This window comes from Sinocyclocheilus rhinocerous, unplaced genomic scaffold, assembly GCF_001515625.1.
Source record: "Sinocyclocheilus rhinocerous isolate Xijiao unplaced genomic scaffold, SAMN03320098_v1.1 scaffold3824, whole genome shotgun sequence".
NCBI classification, from domain to species: domain Eukaryota; kingdom Metazoa; phylum Chordata; class Actinopteri; order Cypriniformes; family Cyprinidae; genus Sinocyclocheilus; species Sinocyclocheilus rhinocerous.
This window is the reverse complement of record NW_015641015.1, coordinates 142,430-168,007: the sequence shown is the minus strand read 5'-3', so window position 1 is coordinate 168,007 and position 25,578 is coordinate 142,430. Positions and strand designations below refer to the sequence as shown.

General features: G+C 39.0%; 1 protein-coding gene and 1 pseudogene across 1 annotated transcript in view; both read left to right on the top strand.

Annotated features, from left to right (window-relative positions):
• Nucleotides 1-22,178, top strand: part of LOC107753718 (canalicular multispecific organic anion transporter 1-like) — a 28,653-nt pseudogene extending 6,475 nt beyond the window's left edge.
• An 860-nt stretch (nt 22,179-23,038) lies between these two features.
• LOC107753717 (cytochrome c oxidase assembly protein COX15 homolog) overlaps nt 23,039-25,578 on the top strand; it is a 17,459-nt gene continuing 14,919 nt past the window's right edge. The window contains exons 1-2 of the mRNA XM_016569929.1: nt 23,039-23,240; nt 24,472-24,644. Coding sequence (XP_016425415.1) covers nt 23,169-23,240; nt 24,472-24,644 — 245 coding nt within the window. The 5' untranslated portion in view covers nt 23,039-23,168. The remainder of the gene's footprint in view (nt 23,241-24,471; nt 24,645-25,578) is intronic.

Here is a 25,578-nt window from a genome sequence, read left to right as displayed (position 1 = left end):
CCCTTTGGGCTTGGAACTATAAACCCCCCCCCCCAAAAAAAAAAATACTTGGAGAGAATTACAGGCATCTTGGTTGGAACGGGGTCATGAGGGCGCTCTGGAGGAGCGGGCACTGGAGGGCGCTTTCGAGGTGCGGGCTTTGGAGGATGCTATGGACTGGATTTGGGGACTGGCGCCTTCTCTGGGCTAAACTCAGGGACTGGAGCCTTCTCTGGGCTAAACTCGGGTACTGGAGCCTTCTCTGGGCTAAACTCGAGGACTGGAGTCCTCTCTGGGCTAAACTTGGGGAAAGGAGCCCTCACTGGGCTAAACCCAGGGACTTGATCCCTGTCTGGTCTAAACTCGGGGACAGGAGCCCCCACTGGGCTAAACTCGGGGACAGGAGCCCTCTGTGGGCTAAACTCGGGGACAGGAGCCCTCTATGGGCTAAACTCGGGGACAGGAGCCCTCTGTGGGCTCAACTCGGGGGCTGGAACCCACACTGGAGCGGGCTCTGGGGCTGGAGCCGACACTGGAGCAAGCTCTGGGGGGCGCACTCGGCCCATCCATTTCTCCTCTTCCTCCTCTTCTGATTACGAGTGAATTGGGGGGCCGGCGGGCTTGTCGTTGCGGCAGCCAGCGGGCTTGGGTAAACGGTGGCCTGTGGGCTTGAGACGGCGCAGCAAAGCGTGAGGCGATCTCCATTATCGCGGGGGAAAAACCAGGAAAAACTAAAAGACTTTTCAAAAACGAAAAACAAACACGGGGAGAAGGGGCACCGCTTACTGTCTTGGCCCGGTATTCTGTCACGATTCGCCTACTGTGACGGAGACGAGGAGACGAAGGAGCGTGGAGACAAAGGGCATTACCATCATACAGTGTTTATTAATCCAAACATCGAACTTACAAGCAGGAACTCACACGTAGGTTGAGCGGTTGACGTACACATAAACAACACATGGAGCACAAGGGGAGAGAAGAAAACACACACAGACACGAAACAGAGTCTGACACTTACAGAGTAAGATTATTTATTATAAACATATCACTGAAAAAGTGTGTTGGATTCGCATGGTTTAATCATGTACATGAAACATTTAAATAACACAGACATACTTTTTCACATAAATTCAACATCATCCAATTGAGTTATTTGGAAGTGACCAAATTAATTAGGCTAATCTCCAAGTGAATTAATATGATTCCCTGACAGAATTTAATTAATTAAATTTTTTCAGCTTAATCAGTATTTTCTCTAGACATAAGCCAAAATGTTACTAAGTACAAGTCAGTTTAATAATTTGGCCTTTTACTAATTATTTTCACCTTAAAAAATAATTAGCTATAATAATATAATTTTCACTTCAGATAAAACTAAAAACATTTTGTTAGTCAATGTTTAATTTAAAATATAAATTAAACAACTTCAAAAAACAACAACAAATAAAGATAACTTCAAATGTGTAATATTTGTTGCACTGTAATGTTTACGTTATTTGCTATCTTAGAAACTTAACGTTCAAGTAATGTTATTTTCTTTTAGACAAACTAAACAAAACAGATTTAAAACCGGAAACCATAATTTTCAATATAAAATTAATCTTTAAATTTAACTTTTTGTGTAATATGCAAATTCGATATATATATAAACTAAACAAAACAGATTTAAAACCGGAAACCATAATTTTCAATACAAAATTAATCTTTAAATTTAACTTTTTGTGTAATATGCAAATTCGATATATATATTTTTTTTATCTAAGGAACAAACACTGACTGATGCACTCACAATATTTTAATATCTAATTAGGAGGAGATGGGAAAGAAGAAAGAAAAGAAGAAGAAGAAGAAAAAGGATTCCGAATCCGACTATCCTAATTCCTGGCTGGTTCGCACCATCGCTAAAACCTTCAAAGGTGTGCTTTTAGAGACGGCCCTCTACAAACTGATACAAGATCTTCTGGCATTTGCAAGCCCACAGTTTCTCAAGTAAGTGGCCTTCTGCGTTCATTTCATTTCCAAATTTCTTCTAGTACCAGAAGAGTTTTTTGTAGCTGCTGGTTCTCATGGTATATGGTCTGCAAAAATACCTGTTATTACCCTATTTGTTCTTTACGTGCTGTTTCTGAATCTGCTGGACTGCTTACCAATGTGAGATGTGGTTTGTCACAGGTTAATGATCTCCTTCACTCAGGACAAAACGAGTCACGCATGGACTGGTTACCTGTACGCCGTGCTGCTTTTGGTGGTGGCTTTTTTACAGTCAGTTATTCTACAACAGTATTCCCACCGATGTTTAATCCTGGGTATGAAAGTACACGTAGCTCTCATGGCTGCCGTTTATAAGAAGGTACATCTGCTGTAATGTTAACATTTATTATTGTATATATCATAGCCAGTGGATGATGTTGTGAAGACTCATTATCACTGGTTCCTCTCGGGCATTACTCGTGTCTAACGACTCTAGGAAAGAGTCGACCGCTGGAGAGATAGTCAACCTGATATCAGCGGACGCCCAACGATTTAACGAAGTCACCAACTTCCTCCATTTGCTGTGGTCGTATCCGCTGCAAATCGCTCTGGCCATCGCCTTCCTCTGGATTGAGCTGGGTCCCTCTGTCCTGGCCGGTGTGTTGGTCATGGTGCTGATGGTGCCCATCAATGGCTGGCTGGCCACCAAATCCAGGGGCTTCCAGGTGACTGGGTTTGCTTTGTATCTGGTTACGAAAAAAATATATAACACTGCATCAATATCCACTAAGGGCAACATGTTTCTTTTTAGGTGGAAAACATGAAATTTAAAGACACGCGCATGAAAATTGTGAATGATATATTGAATGGAATAAAAGTAAGTGGTTTGAAAAATGTACAAAAAATGTCACTGAGGCGGTACCCTTTCAAAAGGTACACATTTGTATCTTATTTACCCCTCAAGGGTGCATTTTAGGTACATATTAGTACCTTCATTGTACATATTAGCAGAGCTGGGTAGTAACTGATTACATGTGATCTGGATTACGTAATCATATAAAAAAAATGAAGTACTTGTAAATAGATAAAATTACATTTGAAAATACTCACAATCAGACTACAGTTACTTTTTCATTTATTACATATTATTTAAACAATAGCAATAAATTATTCATAGTTTATTGATTCTGTCAATTTTCCTTTCTAAAATAGCCTATTGCTTATATACACTCAGAAAGTCTTCCAATTTTGTAGAAGACACAGCATTTGACCACTGAAACCATTTCAGGTTTAAGAAGTGTTTCAATATTGCATCAACCACTGATGAACGTTCATTTTTATTTGAATTATCACTCCCCTTACCAAAAAGTAGTATACTTCAAGTTTATTTTATTTAGTATACTTAAATAAAGTTCAAGTATATTTTTAAGTATACTTTATGTAGTAAGTATACAAATATCAGTGTACTAGTAGTATACTTGTAAGTGTACTATTTCAATACTCCTTGGGACTAAATTGGCCCACTTTCTAGTATATAAAAGTATACTTTTAAGTATACTTTAAGTATAACAGTAGTAAACTTTGAGTACACAACTAGTTTACATCAAAATGTTTAGTTTGTACTGCAACTATACTAAAAGTGAACTTATGGGTATACTGATAGTTTACTAATTAAATACTTGTAGTAGTATTTTTAGTACACTTTGAAGTATAGTTTCAGTAAACTACTAGTTTAGTAGTTTTATACTGTAAGTATACTCGTAAGTTTTCTTTAAGTGAACTTTACATCATACTTTAAGTATACTACTATGTCCCTATTTAGGTATTAATTTGTATATATTTTGTTACATGAATATCTGAACTTACAAAACATCAAAAGAACAGGGTATCTGCTTGTAAACAAATACATTTTATTCTAGCTTCATGCATTCTTTTTTTAAACACTTGAATGTGGATAAGTTTCATAAATAAAAAATAAAGAAATAAACAACATTTTGAACAAAAAGCTGAAAAAAGACTATGAATTGGATTCAGAATGATAATCAAAACGTAGATAAAGTCGATCAACACCCCAAAGCTTGACAGTCATTATTACCTCTTCATTGGTCAACATTTTATTCCATAACGTTGCACAGTTTTGATGCTGTTTTATGTCTGATCGTGTTAGATTACATGTGGAAGCATCTGTTGTTTCGGTTTCTTCTTCTCTTGTGTTTTGTGAATTCTGTACAGAAGATGTGTACTAGCGCCCCCTACCGTATAACAATGAAAACACGGATTCTCAAAGCACAAGTATAGCTCAAATATATTTAGACTTTTTCTAAGTATAAGTCAAGTATACTTAAATGTCATTTTAAGTATAATTCTGAGAAGTACATAAAGCCCATGTCTGAGAAGACATCTCTATTTTTTTAGTTTAAAAGACATATACTAATAGCACACTTGAATAAACTTCTTTTTCGTAAGGGTCTGTAAGTTATTTAACCATGTGCTTCTATGTCTTTGGAAGGCTTTTGTCTTTCGAACACATTACAATGCACAAATTCACAAACTTTTTTTGCCATCTGATCCTCTTTCACCTGATATATTTACTTGAAGTACCCCTGAGATTTTAAAATAAATAACATTTGAATGTTCACGGTTCTGTGACGTTGGTTAATGGTCACATGACATGCAGGTAAACAAATAAAATATTTAATTTTTGATAGTAAGTGTTTTATTTTGATTGATTTTAAAAGTATTTATTTTAATTTAACATTTTTATGATTTAATTAGTTAATAGCGTTTCATTAAGCTCACAAACCCCCTGCAGTTCATTCACAAACCCAGTTTGGGAAACCTTGACGTAATGTAATGTTTAACGCGCTTCATGTTGTCAAAAACAACAACTGGAATATATTTTCTAAATATTTGCATTTTTATATCGATATGGTACAAGATTATCCTATTTAAATCATTGTGATAAATGAGTTAGGTCAAAAGTAATCGAAATATAGTCTGGTTATATTACCTAAAAATGTGTAATGTAATGGATTACGTTACTGACTACAATTTTTGTCATGTATTTTGGAATCAGTAAAGGATTACAATTTGTAAGTAATCTACCCAGCTCAGCATATTAGTACCTTTCGAAAAAAGGTACTGTCCCTGTACAGCTTTTGTTTTTTGGAGATGTAAAATGCTTCATATCATATTTTCATTTTCAGTCCAGTCAAATGAGAGTTCGAAATCTTGGTTTGTTGGCGTCTCTGCACATTGTTCACTTTTTTCGTCACTCATGTGGCAGGTTCTGAAGTATTACGCCTGGGAATCATCTTTTGAGGCTCAGGTTCAGGAAATTCGAGAGAAGGAGCTGAAGGTGATGAGGAAGTTTGCCTACCTCTCATCGGTCTCCACCTTCATTTTTTCATGTGCTCCAGCTATTGTGAGTATAACAATGTTTTTATATATGAAATGATTTGAATGTTGTTTCTTGAACATGTTTAGTGCAGGTAGTTGCTAAAGAGTATTCAGAAACAGATTTAAGTCCAAAACTCTGCATCTCATTTCGTATTTTTGACTAAAACTAAAGTGTGTTGACTGCTTGAAAAGTAAAATATATCTCGAATGCACATTTCAGTAACATTTTTATTTTGGAGTCATTTTATTGACTACTAAACTATTGTTGCTTGTTTGTGAGGTCTGGCCGCAGATGAAGCTCATATCATGTCTTATTGTCTTCAGGTGTCTCTGGTGACCTTCGCTGTGTTTGTGTCTGTGAGTCCTGATAACATCCTGGACGCAGAGAAAGCTTTTACCTCCATCTCACTCTTTAACATACTGCGCTTACCACTCGCCATGCTTCCAGAGCTGATTTCCATCATGGTTCAGGTATTAGAATAAATACATTGTTTCATATTTATATTGTTGTTTATATGGCAGCTTTTCATTGCTACCTTTCAATCAATCATATTAAAAACTATTACTGAAGTTGTTAAAAATTTGTACTGTTTGTACTTTGTTTAGACCACTGTGTCTAAGAAAAGACTCAAGAAATTTCTGAGTGGCGATGATCTGGACACAATGGCGGTAACGCGTGATGACAGCCACAGTAAGAACTCATTATGTTATTTCCTAAGAGATTTTTAGACAAACTTGAGAACAGACTTCTAATTTTTGACAAACTTCTATTGAGATTTGTAGACGAGCTGATTTGAAATTGTTTTAGAATAGCTCAATTCATCTGGTCTATTACTGCTTGATGAACTCATTAATGTTTGTCGTTTTTGAAAAGTCACTAGTCATTTAACATGTAGCAAAGAACATACTTCAAGTCCACTTCAGAGCAACAACAGTAGTGTAGTGTGAAATCTGAGAGAGTGGTCAGTGTTCTCATAATTTGCTGAATTAGGTGCCGCCGTGAGCATGACTGACGGCACATATGCCTGGGAAAGAGACACAGAACCAGTTCTGAAAAAGTGAGATTTGCCATGTTTCACTACAGCATTTCACTTTCATATTTTACACTGTTACAGTATATAAGAGATGCAACTAAAACTGTTATTTAGTATTACTGCTGTCATTGGCTGTCTGTTTGCATGAGTGTGTGTGTTCTATCTAACCAGTGATTATATTGTTCAGCGTCTCTCTGGACATTAAACCGGGTCGTCTGGTGGCAGTGGTTGGGGCTGTAGGGTCTGGAAAGACGTCGCTGATATCCGCTCTGCTGGGAGAACTGCACAGCCTCAGGGGTCGCATTAATATCAAAGTAATCAAACAGATCTCTTTATGAAAAGAGTTTTTACCTAGTTTCAGATTCAGTCTTCTACTTGAACAAATAATGTCACTCTTATGTACTGTCTGGGCCGTTAGTTACATGTCTCTTATTCTCTCTCAGGGGTCTGTAGCGTATGTGCCGCAGCAGGCCTGGATTCAGAACACTACTCTGAAGGACAACATCTTGTTCGGCTCTAATCTGGATGAGGAGCATTACCTGTCTGTGGTGGATGCGTGTGCGCTCGGGCCAGACCTGGATCTTCTGCCAGGAAGAGATCAAACTGAGATTGGAGAGAAGGTAAAGTGTGTGGTAGGGGTAGGGTTGCAAAAAGGTGGAAAATTTCCAGTAAATTTAGGAAACATTCCATACATTTTGGAAATTTTCCAGGATTTTTTTGGAAAGTTTCCGGAAATCAACCGGAAATTTTCCACCCCTTTGCAACCCTAGGTAGGGGCAATATACCAGTAGACACGATTAACCGGAAGAAATTTGTCATTGTCAATTTTGGACTATCGTCTGTATTGCACTTAAACGCTCACGTGACATTGCTCTGCTATGTGGTCACGAAAACGTATCTTTTGCATGTGTTTTTTTAATCATTGTGGTTTAAAAACAAGTGATTTTAACGCAGTCAGCAGCAAAAGGGAACTCATTTGGCTATATGTGCAAGAAAACGTGTGACAGTATATTGGATCCGGGAAGCTCTTAAAGTGACAGCAGTCTTCTACTTAAAGTGACAGCATATTCCTACTGTCATTCATGTTAATAAAACAACAAAAGTGAGAAAATCTCTCACTGCTCTTGACAATCACTTTTGTAACTTTAATAAGAAATATTCAATTTACACAGTGAAGAATATACCGTGTTTTTATACATTTAATTCCTTGTATGTAGCATTTCTTATTTATTTGTTGTACTGTAGTTTTTTTCCCTATTGCTTGTAATTAGTTTACTTTCCTTATTTAATCGCTGACTGTTTACTTGTCTTCAGTGAGCATGATTAGGGGGCGTTGTTTTTTTTTTTTTTTTTTTTTTTAGTCTAGTAATAGTTTTTTTGTGATATTGACACAGTGGTGTCTCTATGTTATCAAAAATCTTGATATCATAAAGACCTTATTTAAAGCAAAAATAACTATATTATGATATATATCGTTATTGTGAGATAAAATTACTCATATCATGATATAAGATTTTGGTTATAAATCCCACCCCTAGTGTGTGGCGTGTTGGTGATAAAATGGATCCCCTTTTTTTAAGATGATCTGTCTCTATAGAGCAGTGGTTCCAAAAACTTTGTCCTTGAATACATGTAAGAAAACCTGAGACCGGTGAATGTAAGGTCACAGTTTACATATTTAGTGGCAGATCCAGGCATGGGAGATATGGGCATCTTAGAAGGAGCATAGAAAAAAAACTGAAATAACACTAAATATACAGTATAGAACACTCAGACAAAAATGCATACATACACCTACTAAGGGACAGGACTGACTGCATCACATTATAGGTTAAGAACCACTGCGCAATTAGGTTTAGAAAAACGGAATTAATTATCCTGTACGCCGGAGGAAGTTTGAGGCGGACTGCCACTGGGCTAAGAATCTTAGTGACAGTAAATGGGCCAATACATTTTGGGGCTAGTTTATTACAAACGGAGCGGAGAGGAATATTCTTGGAAGAAAGCCACACTTTTTGACCAACAACGTAGATGGGAGGCTTCGACCGGTGGCGATCGGCCTGAGCCTTAGTGCGCTCTCCCACCCGGAGGAGAGTCTCACGGGATCTTCTCCAAGTGTGACAGCACCTCTGGACGAAAGCGTGAGCAGAGGGGACCGCGACTTAAGATTCCAGACTATGAAAAATGGGTGGCTGGTAACCTAAACTACACTCAAACGGCGAGAGGCCCGTGGACGACACCGGTAATGAGTTATGAGTATACTCAACCCATAAGAGTTGCTGGCTCCAGGAGGAGGGATTCTGTGCCACCAAACATCGCAACACTCTCTCAAGGTCCTGGTTGGCCCGCTCAGTTTGGCCGTTGCTTTGAGGATGAAAACCAGAGGACAGACTGACACTCACCCCCAGTAAATGACAAAACTCCTTCTAAGATTTGGAAACAAATTGGGGTCCCCTGTCGGAGACCATGTCCATCGGGAGGTCATGAATGCGAAAGACGTGATCAAAAACAGTAACCGCTGTCTCCTTGGCAGAGGGTAATTTGGGCAAGGGAATGAAATGTGCCGCTTTCGAAAACCGGTCCCCTATGGTCAAAACGATCGTATTTTACTTGACAGTCAGCCAGGAAGTGACCCGCAGCGCCGCAATACAAGCAAAGTCCCCTTGCTCTCCGACGGTCCCTCTCCTCCCGGCAAAGCCAAGCTCTTCCCACCTGCATTGGTTCATAATCAGATGTGTGACTGACCGTATTACAGGAATTGGCAGTGGAATACTCCGGAAGTTCCGACACCAGCTTGCGGTGGCCTCGCTGATCGCGTTGCTGTAGACGTGCAACTACCCGAAGACCTAATTCGATGAGTCCATCAAGATCAATGGGTAATTCCATTGTGAAAATCTCCCTCTGAATCCGGTCAGCCAACCCATGCAGGAACATGTCACACTGCGCCTCCTCGTTCCACTTGCACTCAGCTGCCAATGTCCGGAACTCGATGGAATAGTTCAACACGGGTCTGTCCTCCTACCGTAGATTGGCTAACATTCGTGCCGCCTTGCGACCCGCTACCGCGCGATCAAAGACACGTTTCATCTCCTCCGAGAGTTTGTGGAACGAAGAGCAGCAAGGATGTTGGTTCTCCCACACCGCCGTTCCCCACAGAGCTGCCTGTCCCGACAGCAATGTCAACACTAAGGCCACCTTAGACTGTTCAGTAGAAAAAGTCAAAGGCTGCAGAGAAAAGAACATTGAGCATTTAGTTAAAAATGCTCTACAAAGATTGGGCTCACCAGCATATGCTTCTGGTGTGGGTAGACACGGCTCGTGTTGATGTCCGATGTTTCTAGAAGTGGGGAGAACTGGCGGTGGGGGCAGCGCAGGGGGCGATCTCAGTTGTTGAAATTGGGTTGTGAGCTCGGACACCTGCGCTACGAAGGCTTGCTGTTACCGTTGCTAACATCGGTTCCTCTTGATGATCCATGCATGCGTTGTTGTTGGACAAAAGTCCCGTAGATCCGATGCATTCGCTGAATCCATTGAAGGGTCAGATTGTTCTGTCATGAATACAAAGGAGGATTCAGTAGTGAATGTGAAATATAACAATTTATTAGGAAGAGTCCCAGCAAGACAAAAGGCAAGAGTCAAATAAAGCATGTGCAGAATATTAGTCACTCTTGGTAGCGCAGGGACGCAAATGGGCAGCCGTGGATCTCCCGGGAACATTCAGAATCCGCAAGAGAACTGGAACAGAAATCCAAAGAGACGAAGAAACAGGAACAGGAAACTCGAACACAACCGGGAACACAGCAGGAACGCCAAACGATCTGACAACACAGGACGGATAGCACAGGTATTAAATAGCTGAGCTGATGAGCTACAGCTGGCGCTGATCAACCAGTCAGCAGCAATCACAGACACACCCACACACACACACACACACACACACAGAGAGAAACCGAGAACGAGTCAGTGAACCCATAAACCCTGACAGTAACCCTGCATTCTAGATAGTGTTTCTCTCAACCCTGTTCCTGGAGGAACAGCAGTGGTACACATTTCACATGTCTCTTATCTGACTCATCTGTTTCAGATCTTTGAGTGATGTCTTCAATTATTTGATTCGAAACCGTTCAGGAGTATGTAGTGCTAGTGTGCCTGCAGGAACAGGGTTGGGAAACACTGCTCATTGAATCTTTCATTTTTCATACGCTGTACCACAGGGCATCAATCTGAGCGGGGGACAGAAACAGCGGGTGAGTCTAGCCAGGGCGGTCTACAGCTCTGCAGACGTGTACCTTCTGGATGACCCACTGTCTGCTGTAGACTCACATGTGGGAAAACATCTGTTTGAGAGGGTGATTGGACCCAAAGGACTGCTCAAAGACAAGGTAGGAGACTAAAGGCAATACTCTTTCTACACTAAAACGCTTAAAATTTTTACCAATTTTAGGCTCATTTCACATTTCCGCATTTCACATTTTATTTTCTATGGTATCAGAATTTCTTTAGGCTGGCTTCTCAACTGATCTCAAATGGAGACTAATCTCTAAAGAAAATACAATGCTCGGTTGCTAAGCAAAGAGTATTTTCTGCTTCCCCATAAATTCCTGCACTGCTGTTCTGTAATCATTTAATATTAAATCAAATACATTGCTCTGTTTTGTCCCCTTCTCTTTCTCTGTAGACTCGTATCCTGGTAACACATGGGATCAGCTTCTTGCCATATGTAGATGAGATCATTGTATTGGTAAATGGGGTGGTGTTCGAGGTAGGATCATACGACGGTCTTCGAGCCAGTAAAGGAGCTTTCTCTGAATTCCTGGAAACGTACGGCAAAGACAAAAGCAACAACGCTTATGCCAGAAAAGGTTTGTCTCCCATCCAACATTTGCACTTGCTTCTGAGTTTCGAATATCATCGTAAATTTGAACACATTCTGAAAGCTTTATTGAGGTGCTTGTGAGGTGTACATGCTTCAGCTGCTAAGGTGTGGGTTTCTTTCTTTTTCTCTTGGTTGTTTTATTTCTTGGTGCAAGTTGCTTTCCTCATGCTGTTCTGGTTGTGAATGCCCAAAACCGTGAACTGACAACCAGATCACAACTGAGATATTTACCTTACTGAAGAAAATACACACTTAGGTGGGGTCTATGGTTGTCGTGTTTCTTGTTGTGTTTTTATTCATCTTGATTTCTCAAAAGTTCCTTCATGGCTTGACTTTTGCGCTGATATGCGGTGTGTATCTTTCCAAATCGTGTCCAGCCAATTGAATTTGAAGGCTGCAATTCAGTCCGCAACTAAATAGTGAAAATAATTGTGTAATACTATTATAAAAAATAAATAGTTTATTTTTAACTAAACAGCTCTAAAATTTACACAATTGCATTCATACTAAGCATTTACAAATCTGAAGGTGAAATGGTAACAAAATCCTCGGATGTGGACAATATTGATCAAAAAAGCATTCAGGGATCAGCACTATGAAAATTCACTGGAAACAGTAGACAATTCGGGCACCTTTGGCATACTCTTTTCAATATAGCATGACCTATGATCTCTAAAACATTACATAGTAATAAATAGGCCTATACTTAAAATGTACAGTTTTGAAGTACTGTATGTTTGCATATCTGCTAATATCAAAACATGTGCACACTGTGCACATGAACTAACTTTATATGTTGTTCTCACTGTCCAACAAGCATCAGCTCAGGAGTCAGACTACGAGCAGATTGACACACTGCTGGAGGGTTTGGAGCCACAGGCTGATGACTCTCCTGAGGACATTGTCTCAAGCACACTAAAGAGAGAAAACAGCCTGCGCCACAGCCAGCGGCACAGCAAACGAAATGGAAGGTAAAATCGACACACCACAGACTAATATTCAACATGTCAGAAGAACATTTCTCAGATATAACTGAATATTGGCCCAACTGAGCAAGTATTCTCTTGATCTTCACATACCGAAATGCACGTTCTAAATGAAAATCACTTTGAGTGACTTCATTGCAGGAGTGCATTTTTGTAATCACCAAGACTGTTTTATTTCTATTTCTTGTCTTTAGTGTGAGAGTGAGGAAAAACAGCTCTGTTCGATTCAAAAAAGACTCTGGCGATAAGAAGGGACAGCGACTGATTGAGAAAGAGGCAATGGAGACAGGAAGGGTACGTAATAGTATCTAAATGCAGTTATGATATTCCATGTTTTGTTATCAATTTTTCCTAACTTATTTTGTGCAAATTATTTTTTGATCCATAAACCAGGTGAAATTCTCAGTGTATCTTCAGTATATGAGGTCTATGGGCTGGTGTTTCGTCACCTGGAGTTTCCTGTTCTACTTCATCCAGAATGTGGCCATCATTGGTCAAAACCTGTTTTTCAACACATATTATATTTCAACACAACCTATCCAGCTCACATTCGAGACATGAGAATAGGTGTCTTCGGAGCCCTGGGATTGGCACAAGGTATGAGCAGAAAGAGGTTTAAGAAATACTTTCACAAAAAGAATGAAATAGAGGACAACCTCTATTTACAGAATACGATATTTACAGAAGCTCACTCTTAAAAATAAAGTTGCTTCAAAAGGTTCTTCAAGCGATGCCATAGAAGAACCATTTTTGGTTCCACAAAGAACCATTCAGTCAAAGGTTCTTTAAAGAACCATCTCTTTCTTACCGTTTTGTAATCTGAAGAACCTTCTTTCGCCACAAAGAACCTTTTGTGAAACAGAAATGTTCTTCAGAAGTTAAAGGTTCTTTATGGAACAATTTAGACAAAAAGGTTCTTCTATGGCATCGTGAAGCACCTTTATTTTTAAGAGTGCCGTCAATAAGTTTTATATGAATTTCTTATGATCCTGAGCAAGATGAATAATTTGTTGTGAGTTTGATTAAATGTTTATACCCAAAAGTTATCATTTAAAAGTTATAATTTGCTTATGGCAAGCTGAATAAAAAATAAATAAAGCCTGCAGCCTTTTGTTTCACAGGGAATATTGGCAGACACATCACATGGATGTTCCTTTGTCACTAAGTAATGGTATATCTTTCCCCGTCAGGTTTTCTGGTGTTTTTTGGCACTATACTCATAGCTGATGGATCCATTTCTGCATCCAGGACTCTACACACAAATCTGCTGTCTAATATTCTGAAAGCACCCATGGTATTCTTTGATACCACACCTTCAGGACGAATAGTCAATCGTTTTGCCAAGGTATAGATGGGCCTGATTTAACACTTGATTTTGAGCAAGACGGTTGCTCTAAAGCCAAAACAAAGATCTAATTATTTGTAATTGTAAAGTTGTAGCCTCTGATTAGTATGTTGTGCAGTATGAAATATGGACCGCAATTATATAAAATTAGATTTTTTTGGATGATTGTTTAACTTTGCCTCTTCTTAAACTGAAATGTTTTTTTTTTCTCCCCAATTTGGCTTATAATTAGGATATATTTACAGTGGATGAGATGATCCCGATGTCCTTCAGATCCTGGATTCTCTGTATTCTGGGAGTTCTAGGGACCTTGTTCGTTATCTGTCTGGCTACTCCAATCTTCACTGCAGTTGTTGTACCAATGGCTGTTGTCTACTACTTTGTCCAGGTAACACAGCTACCAATAATGCACTCTGTATAGACAATAGGTTTCTAAAACATATTTCTCTTACAGAATAAGAAACAGCCATTTGAGCGAAAGAATTCAAATCTATCCTGCTGCTGTCCAGTCATTTTGTATAAACCTTCTTCCTGTATTTTAGAGGTTCTATGTTCCTACATCTAGGCAACTCAGACGACTGGACTCTGTATCTCGATCACCCATATACTCACACTTTGGAGAAACCATATCAGGCCTCTCTGTGATAAGGGCATATGGGCACCAGCAACGTTTCCTAAAGCAAAATGAGGACACCATTGATCAGAATCTCAAAAGTGTCTATCCTTGGTTTGTTTCTAATAGGTCAGCATTGGTACTCTACATCAAGCTTTTTTTTTTTTTTCCAAGTGATACATCTGTTTTTGCATCATAAGCACTTAATGTTGCTTGTTGGGTTTCAGGTGGCTGGCCATGCGTTTGGAATGCCTGGGGAATCTGGTGGTGTTTTTTCGCAGCTTTGTTTGCTGTGATCTCTCGTGACTCTTTGAATAGTGGATTGGTTGGACTGTCCATCTCATACGCCTTAAGCGTAGGTTTTTGATTTTGAGGTACTTGTGATAGTCAAATAACCTTAAGTGTGCTCAGTAACACGGTGTGCCACTACTCGTATTCTAATTAGGTGACTCAAATTTTGAACTGGCTTGTGAGAATGACATCAGAATTGGAGACCAACATTGTTGCTATGGAAAGAGTGAGGGAGTATGCAGAGATCAAAAATGAGGTGTGATTTTTTTGATTAATCTACTAAAAACCATTTTCTTAATTTGACTGACTTTATTAAATTATTTACTATAAACTAGCCTAAAACTGCAGCAGGCTTGATAGAAACGCACTCAATACTGTTGACTACATGTTTCAAAACCTTTATGTGATTTTTTTCCTATCACTAATTATTGATGGCTTAAATTTAAAATCTCAAGAGTAGCATGAGCAACTTTACAAGAATGATTGTTTGAAGTCTTTGCTAAAATTGCATGACCATATTTCCATCATTATTGTGAAGGTAGACAAGTCACCTGAAAGAGCATTAAGTCATTGAGAATGAGTAAATCATACTTAATAAATTTGACACCTGGAAGGTGGGGGTGTGCAGTCCTGCTCCTAAAGGCCGAACATCCTGCAGAGTTTAGCTCCAACTACCAACAGACTTGCCTGGAGGTTTTTAGTGCAGCAATGTCCAATCCTGCTCCTGGAGGGCCGATATACTGCAGAGAACAGCTCCAACACCAGTTAAACACCTGACAGCTGAATAACTAGAAAGTTCCAGGCAGGTGTGCTGAGGCAAGTTTGAGATAAACACTGGCCCACCAGGTGTAGGATTGGCCACATCTGTTCTAGTGAGTCTGGTTCAGGTGTGTTTAATTAAAGTTGGAGCTAAACTCTGTAGGACAGTGGCCCTCCAGGAACAGGAATTTCCAGGCAAGTGTAAATATACGTCACCAGTTTTACCATATTTGAACAGATCCATGTGAAATCCAGTGATTTCCCAGTGATAAATGGAATTGGAAAAAAACATTTGTTTATTTTCTTAATTCTGTAATTTAAATGAGAATATTTGTGTCACCAGGCTCCATGGATCACCAGTAATCGTCCTCCAGATGACTGGCCCACTGCTGGGAATATTTCGTTTTGATAACTATAAAGTTCGATACCGGCCTGAACTGGAGCTCATTTTCCATGGAATCACATGTGACATTGCAAGCACTGAGAAGGTGAGGAGACATACCAGATTCCTAGTATATATTTTTTAAAATATTGAACAAATTTGTTTGTGTTTCCCCCCACCCCCAATTTTACTCAGATTGGCATTGTTGGTCGAACTGGTGCAGGCAAATCCAGTCTGACCAACTGTTTGTTTCGCATTATTGAAGCTAGTGAAGGTCGAATCCTCATCGATGGTATTGACATCTCCACCCTGGGGCTTCATGATCTCAGGAGCAGACTTGCCATCATTCCACAGGTGCTTGGAGAACACGAGATACATTCACATTCAGCAAAAGTTTGCCAAGTAGCACAGTTGTTACCAAGGGTTTGCTGAGAGGTGCTTCAATAAACAGATGCAATTATTTGCTTTTTGTTAGCTCTAAATGAAAAATTTTTTTTTTGTGTGGGTGAGCAGACTTGTATTTAAATTACAATGTTAAAAGACAGTGTTATGAGACCATAGAATAAACTACAAAGACTATACCATACATTTACCACAGGTTAAAAAAAAATGTTATAAAAATGGTTATATGCATAGCCGAAATGTTTTCTTCCTTTGTGGACTTCATTACCTCATCTGTAGTAATCCTCAGTGTAGTAATTCCCTCAATTTGACATTCTGGTATAGGTTTACTTCAACTGCACTGACTTCAGGAACAGCTTGTCTGTGGGGTAATACTACTTTGTTTCTTACCCCTGAACTGCGTTTGGGCAATTCTGGTGCTCAGGGTGTACTATCCTGCAGAGTTTAGTTTCAACCTGGATCAAACTCACCAGCTTGTAGTTTTCTAGTAATCCTGAAGACTTTGATTAGCTGGTTCAAGTGTGTTTGATAAGGGCTGGAGCTAAACTCTGCAGGACTGTGGCCCTCCAGGAACAGGTTTGGAGACCCTTGTCTTAAAGGCCTGAGTTGCCCACTCCTGCCCTTAACAGAACATATTAGTACATATAAGGTACAAAGATGTCCCTTTAAAGGTACTGTCTGAGTGACAAGCTGTTGTATCCCTAAAGGTACAGTTTGTTCCGAGGAGGCAATCTGCTTGCGTGATTTGTACTGTGTGGTAGGAGACAGTTGGCAAACACATAATTTAATAATTTACCCCAGAGAGGCCTGTTTATTGGACACTGCTGGGATTTAGTTGAAATAAGCGCCCATGTGTGAGCTGGGGTGAGGAAGGGAATGCTTTGAGCTTTCGGTAACAGGGCGTGCTCTGTAATGCTGAATTAAGAAAGTGCTATGTTTTTGTTTGTAATCTATACACACTGATAGAAACAAACATGCTAAACATCATAAAAATACATTTAAAGGGGTCCTATTGTGCTTTTTTTATTTTAAGTTTTTAAGTTTAGTTAGTGTGTAAATAAAAAAGATCTGCAACGTTACAAAGCTCAAAGTCCACTCCAGAGGGAGGTATTCTCTTCAACAGAAAACACTTTTCAGGAACTAACAAATGGCTCGTTTGGACTACACGGATATTGTGACATCACAAAGTCACTTATTTAAATAATTTGCGTCCACATAATATGGAAAACAGAGGGCAAGACCTGGTTGAGCTGAGCTAGAGAAAACGAAGAAGAGCTGCTATAGTAGCACATTTTCACCATGTCGCAGTTATGGTAAGGGCTGTGACATTTCTAGAACAAGCTCTAAGCAGTTGACCAATCACAATGCACTGAGTCAGCTAACCAATCAGAGCACATTTCGTATTTCGGAAGGAGGGGCTTCATCGAAACAGGAACTATTTGAGACAGTGGGGTATTTGAGACGGACCCTGTGTTCCATTCGGAAGGGCTCTTCCCTATGCCCTAATCCCTTCAAAGGGTTTACCCTCCGGAGTGAGAGCTTCAAAGGGTTGAAGGGTGTAGGGGACACCCTGTTGCAACTGTTCCTTGAAGTTCCCTTCTTCGTCATCATCACGTGCTGTCTTCATGCAAAGAATCTGCGCAAAGGATCATGGGAGCCCGAAGTGTCCATCAGTTGTACCCTTCGAAATCCTTCATTCCGAAGGGCCCTTTAAAGTGGCCAGTTTTGGAACGAGCCTTCAATATGGCGGCCATGATTGTTTTCACTCTGAAGTGCCCTTCGGAGGGCGATATATCCCATTTTGAACTCACCGGGAGTGGAAAGAGATACGGTGCTGCAATTATGGGCAGCGTAAGTGTGATGAGCTAAGTGTGTTTTCTTAGCAATAGATTCTATTTACATTAAGTGAAAATAGCAGTATTTTTAGCGATATGCTATTTACACTAAGTGCAAATAGTTATAAATTCTATATATTTTACACTATGTAAAAATACAAGTATTTTATTTGCAGTAATAATAGTTAGATGCTATTTATACTACTTAGTGCAAATAGTGGCAGATATCTGCACCTCAGTATTGTAGCACGTTTTAAAACACTATGCAATAGTGTATTATTGAGTGTAAATTATATTTTTATGGAAATTATTAAATGGATCCTGCTAATTGGTAAAATAAAGCCCACCCTACACCTGCCCTAACCCTAACCAATAAACACCCGTGAGGCACGTTATTTTCCAATTTTCGATTATTTCCTTCATTTTTGTTGAAAATAAACACCTTCTCGATGTAATATGTGATCATATAAAAGGGAGAAGAACGAGTTTGGCAAAAGGTGGATTCGAACTCTGATTGATTGCATCAAAAAGTAATTGTTACACACTTTATTACCTACACTACTACTAGAGATGCTGTCTTTTGCAATGTTGTCTAACCCTACCACACGGTGGTGGGCAGAGCTAGTGTAATTAGCCTCTGCCGGCAAGGCGGGCTAGTTGCACTTAGTATAAATAGACACTCTGTTATGTAAAATATGTGAAAATAATTTTTTTTTTTTTTTGGAACATTCAAGCATGAAGCCTTTTAGTGTACACCCCAAAAACCATATAAAGACTTCGTAAAAGGGCATAATAGGACCCCTTTAATGGAATGTATATCTGAGAGTGCCCTGCAATGCTGAAAATGAATAAACAAATGATTTATAACAGGACCCAGTACTCTTCTCTGGAACTCTGCGGATGAACCTGGACCCTTTCGAGAAGTCTAGTGATGAGGAGATATGGACCGTTCTGGAGCTGGCTCATCTCAAAGATTATGTCAGGGGTTTGCCAACAGGACTTCAACACGAGGTCTCGGAGGGTGGAGAGAATTTGAGGTTTGTGAGCTGTAGAAACATGAACATGTTCGTATACATTGAACAAATGTGCTGTGAATGCACATAATACATATTAACAGTGCTTGAAGTGGGTCAGTACGCACCGGTACGCAATACCGGCACTTCTATATTTTAGCCTTGAGTACTTGCATACTTGAGTACTTTTTGTGCGTACCGGCACTTCTGACATGTTGCCGGTACTCAGAGTAAGAGAATAGTGACTTACGTCCAGATGTCAGTAAAATTATTCTTTTCAGCATGTATTTGGCTTAAAAGTAAGAGTGTTTTATAATAAACACTGATTATGCGGTGGTCAGAGATTTAGTGATTCTGAATGGATCCGTATAGTAGTAAAGGCAGGCGATTTAGTGGTCTTTGGCGCATCTCCCTGTGGTCCTGTTTGATCACAGTATCACAGCTTGACTTGTGCTAATTTGTATTGAAAACTTTTATTTAATTATTGATTGATTGATTGTGGCACTATACATACATTGTGAATTATTAAAAAGTATTTATTTATATAATATAAATAAATAAATGGAGGGGGGGAGTACCGGCACTTCTTTTTTTCCACTTCAAGCACTGCATATTAGTGCATCTTAGGGTGCATCAAAATTTCACTGATTAACTGTAATATTAATAGTTCGGTTTCAGTTTGTTCAGATTTTAGCAGTCATAGGCAAGGGAGCATTAATGCACGGGCTTCAAGGGGCTGAAGCCCAGGGGCCTACACTGGAAAGGGGGCCCACTGGCTGCAGGGAAATTATATTTTTTGAATAATTATTTATATGGGAGTTTGCAGCAGTGAAAACCGCGTTCCGTTAACAAACTAACACACTCATTTTTAGCGATGCCCTGGTTGTAGTAGCCTATATAGTGAATGGCTCAGTTTAGGTTCCCCCCACACAGTTTGTATAGTTGGTATGTTCCACGTGTTCCATCGATATACTGTAAGGGAATGTACAATGCATTCGCTATTAAATAACCGCAGCGCGATAGTATCTTTATGTCAACATGCAGATTAATAGAAACACAACACTGCTGTGTGAAAGGAACTGGACCGGAGTGAGAGTTCAGTAACTTGCTTGGATGTAATCTGTGTTCCATAAATAGTGTCAATTTTAAATCCGGGTCGCAAAGTCTCCATTTTAAATCCGGGGATGGAAAAATAGGAATTGTCCTGTTGCTTAAATTTGGTCATTAAACTTTATACAGCTGTGATTTAACTAATTAAACGTGAGCACGTCATGTTTCAAAATAAAAACGCAGTTAGCTATCACCAAATAACCCACATTTATGTCAACATGCTGTGTGTTTTGCTCTACTGATGATGAATAATGAATATTTTGTGTGATTTATGGTGTTTAAATCATACCTGTAAACTCACATTTCAGCCAGGAAAGTTTTGATGGCATTTTCCTTTCATATTACCTCCATATAATGCCCATAATATCGTAGTGTTTAACATGGACGTGCGTGCAGTTGCCGTACTGTATTAAAGCTTTAATCAAGATAAAACCCTATATTAAAATCTAACATAAGCAGTAGCATTTACAACAGCGTATCTAAAAGTACGAGACAACAACAAACACAAAACATAGGCCTACCATTAAAAGCCGTGCTTGCACAGGTTCTGCACGATCCTCTTCAATAATATCCTCTGCTTCTCAATCAGGCTCAAACTGATAAGCGATATTAACGAATGTATTTACAATACAACCGGAGCACATGCCGCTGAGGTGAGGGGCGGGCCGTTTAGACACACACTAGAGGCGGTTTAGCCAATCACAACACACTGGGCTAGCTAACCAATCAGAGCCCATCGCCTATTTCTGAGGGAGGGGCTTCATAAAAGAAGGAAATGATCAGCGTGTTTCTCAGAGAAGGGACAGAGCGGTGTGGAATAAAGGTAAATTATATGAAAAATAATGCGTTTTTTAAAAAACGAAGCATTAACACATGTTAGACTGCACCCCATAAACACAATCAAGCCTAGAAAAAAACCAGTGAACCACCCCTTTAAGGCGCCCCTGGTCATAGTACTATAATAATGAGAGTCAGCCACAGCTAATCCTTTAATAGAGGATATAGAGTTTAGTGCTAATGTATTGTTTTCATTTCCAGATGTATGTTTAGTGTCTGATGTTTGCCTGTTTTTGGATCTCCGACAGTGTTGGTCAGAGGCAGCTGCTGTGTCTCGCCCGGGCCTTGCTCAGGAAATCCCGTATACTGATCCTGGATGAAGCCACCGCAGCCGTGGATCTGGAGACAGACGATCTCATCCAGAACACCATCCGCACAGAGTTTTCCCACTGTACCGTGCTTACCATCGCACACAGACTGAACACCATTTTAGACAGTTCACGGTGAGCAGCCTTCAAGACCAGTCCATTTCATATATACAGAGCTTGCTTCAAAGCAGCTTTACAGAGATATGTTGCAGTAACATTAGTACATTCGTCTGTAAATCCACAGTAAGCCCGCCAAAAGCAACGTGGCAAGAAATTAAAAACTCACCTAGTTGGCATAGACTACTGTTATCATGACACCACAGTTTCAGCGTTCAGAACTATTCCCAGTAAAATTTATATTTAAAAATTTGTTATTGGAAGACACTTCTACAGTGTTGGCCTACCATAAACCTTTTTAGGGATTTAGGTAGGTGTGGCTGACTCTTAACTTTTATAAAGAATATCTCTTTGGATTTGAGACTTTAGTCTTTGCAACTTTACAGATCTTCTTTATGCACCAAGAGCTTGTAACACTCCAAAGAGAAAGGAAAACTTGAAATCGCATCATATAGAAAAATATATGCATATGTAAAAATTTAATTAAATTAGGACTATGCTTATAAAAACTAAACTGAGGACACATTTTCTTCTAATCTCAGTCGCAACAAATGGAGGCATACAGCTGGAAGTTGTACTGACCCTTTGTCTTCTCTTTTGTTTTTGTTGTAGGGTAATGGTCTTGGATTTTGGTAAAATCGTGGAGTTTGATTCGCCCAGTGTATTGCTTAACAACAAACAAAGACATTTCTATGCGATGGCTAAGGATGCTGGAATCAGAGGAGGGGAAACGAGTACAGCTAAAAATATGTCCACTTGATGTTTTCTCTTTTAAAACTTTTGCTTGAGGACCAAAAAAGGACATGTTACGCAGTTATAGTATTATTTCTCTATAATCCTGTTGTTTTTTGTTGATGTGTTGACATGGATTTATATGTTGTGGCAATACAGTTGATTAAATTTTGCACAATTTGGAAACCATTTAGAATTTTTGATGCACTGAATTTGTGCACTGAACATTTATGTTGGTGTGACTGCCGTCCTGTTGTTCATCCACACAAAAACAGTACAAAACAGTTCAACAGGTACACCAGCTGAATATGGTACACATATCAGCATACTTCCCCAGCTGACTGATTACATTAAGAATCGCAAACATTTTGTTGGTACATTTAAACATGCAACTGAGGCAATATCTAATTAAATTTGTACTAATGTGTATACATTTCAGAATGAAAATGCATGTTTTTGACATATTAGAATAAAAGCTATTATATAGGGAATATGGAACGATATTCCGGACTATTTTCAAAAGGAATTGCAAATTGTATTCACATTTTGGAATTTTTATTTTCATCACTCCAAAAATCTAAAAATACCAGAATACAATAAATAAATTAAGTAACTTAAAAGTGTATTTTTTAATGATTTCTTTACACTAGTTTCAAATAACATTTATTTATTTAAATTTTTTTATGAAAAGCCAAATGGCCAAAATCACCAAACTGACTGATAGGCCTACACGAAAAACAAAAAACAAAAAAAAAGAAGTGTCAGGAGAGTGTTCTGCCGCTGGTACACTTTGCTATAGGCAAACACTACAGAGGAAATACAGCAAAATACAGCAGTGTTCATGCATAGAGTTATGATTATGATACATAACCTTTCCCGTGGCCTCATTAGATGGTAAAGTGTTTTTTTTTATTTTTTATAGATGCCTATTCTGGTTGTAGGAATTCTGAATCCAGAGTTTAGACAGATCCTTTAAGGAAAAACATGTACAGTAGAATCATCTCTTGTGCTGTATGCACAGCGTACTGTAGGTGGCGCTGATACTCAGCAGGAGGAAGCGGCCAACAAAACCAGAAGAAGAAGAAGCAGCCGAAGAAGAGCGTGGGTAGTGAGTTATGTGAGTATGTTGGTTACGTGACTAGTAATTTGATAATAATTTCATAAGAAGAGATTGAGATCATGGTGCTGCTACTCAGACTTGCCTTGTCGTGTCGCTGTCAAACTGCGGGGAGAAATTTACAGCAGATACAGGTAAGACACATGAATATTATTATTACAGCAGCGGTCAGTGTATGAATATAATATCATTTTCCAGTAACACACATGTGCTTTATCAGTATGCAGCATTAAGTGTATAGAGCGTGTCGCTGTATAGTTTGTGATGCAGTTTCAGTTCCGGACAGAACGTGACCTGGTCGTCATGAATGAAATAACGTTAATGTTACGCAAACTCTCCAGCGTTTCTGTTATTATTAACAACGTTAACAACGGGTCACAATGAGATGCCTGACTTATTACAGGTGACATTTTGCCACTACCTCCCATTATATGAATACAGTGAAAAACAAACCCCCGATAAACAAGCCCAAGTGCGACACTATACTGTTCACTGTTTATGTGCTAAATTACATTGTTGCTGTTTTAGGAAGATACTTACAGAAATTTGCTATTTACAAATACTTCAAAATGGACAAATCAAAGCTCACATTGTTTTTAAAAAGTTAAGTTTTTGTTTACATAAATGTGTGTGTACTGTGTATATTTATTATGCATGTATATATATTTAAGAAAAATGTTATGTTTACATATTAAATATATTTATATATAATATAAATATATGCATGTAAATACGTGTAAATATTTAGAAAATATATACATGCATGTTTGTGTATTTATATATATACATAATAAATGTACACAGTACGCACACATATATTATGTAAACAAAAACTTTTATTTTGGATGCGATTAATCGTTTGACAGCACTAATATAAATCCCGTATGAATCAATCATTCATTTATTATTAATTAATTATTATTATTTATTATTATAAGTGCATCTGGTCGTTACTAATAAAAACATTAATATTTAATGCATTCACCTGTTGAGTGACAGTTCAGCCAAAATTTAAGGGAGGTTACAGTAATGGCAGTTTTGTAAATAGTCGATTGAGTCGTCAGTGAATGTAAATATGTGGAACCAAAAATTAGACAGGTGTTAAAAGATCAGCATTATTCCTCGCAGTGTGAATGCAGCCATCAGCTGTGCCTTTAATTATAGAGGTCACTTATAGTTTTAATGCTTAAGTAACTGATGTTAAATATACTTACAGTAAGTGTTTGAGAGCTACATGAGCGACTTTTATTTAAAGCCTTTTTTATTCATAAAATGTCTTTACTTTTGCTTAATTGTGACGATTGGATACTTCTATGCAGTGTTGGCTGTGTGTGAAATATGTCTTTGTTGTGAATGTGTTTACAGCGAACCCCTTTGCGACAGTGGCTGCTGAAGAGAGGACAGACCACAGAAGGTGGACATGCGTCAGTCAGGGCGGCGTCGATCCCAAACGCGGCGAGCGATCGAGTGCTGGGCCGCTGGCTGGTGGGATGCAGCGGGCTGGTGCTGGGCGCCGTGGTCCTGGGAGGGGTTACCAGGTGAAAACACAAGTTCATTAATGCCTTATAAAGTCACCTGCACAAAGTCAAACATGAGTCATGACTAGACAAAAATCTAACGGTGATTGTGTGTAGTCTTTTTTTATATATAGTAGACCATAGGGGCTGTCAAAAAAAATTTGAATTTCGAATATTCGTTGAATTTAAAATAAAAATCCACTTTCGAATGCAAAACCGTTGCATTCGAATTTTAGGTGTGCGTCAGGCAGCATTATAAGTGGCGCACGAGATGCGATGACGATGTGTCATTGCATTATAATGTTTTGTTAGCCTATCCAATTGAACCCACTAGATGCGGCGCTGCTGCGTTGTTCATTCAAAATATTGTGTAGTTATCATACAAGATTCATGGCAGTTGTTTCGTTTTGAGTTTATATCCCGACCGCTAGATGGCAGTCTTCATCTCTGAACTTAAACAGTGACAGGCGGGGTGCGGCGGGCGGTAGGGTCGACACGCGGCTGCAGCCTTTTCTCGTGGTGGGGGCGTTTTGTGCAGTTGGGCCGGTGCTCGCGTCACGGTCTTGGCGATTCCACGCGGAACATAAATACAAACTGAAAAACCTGTGAAATCCAAGTGGAAGGGTTCTGAGAATGTTTAACATCTGTATTTATTTTATGGTTTTAAATTTGTTTTGTTTTCTTTAGAAATCCTGCAAGCACTTTAATTTTACCCCCTTGACTCGTACTGCACAAAAAGTGGTTCAATAACGTTGAATGTTACAGGGACTGATTATTGCAAATGCAGATCCCACTGTGTTCTGTGTTCTGGTAAAATAATTTTTATTAATTTTCTTTATTTATTTATTGCTAAGGTTTGCATATGGTGGTGTGTTCTTTATGACAGCTTTCCTAAAAATATATCCTATTCCTAAAATAAGAAGTATCCCAATATATCGCCTTGCTTACAGTATCG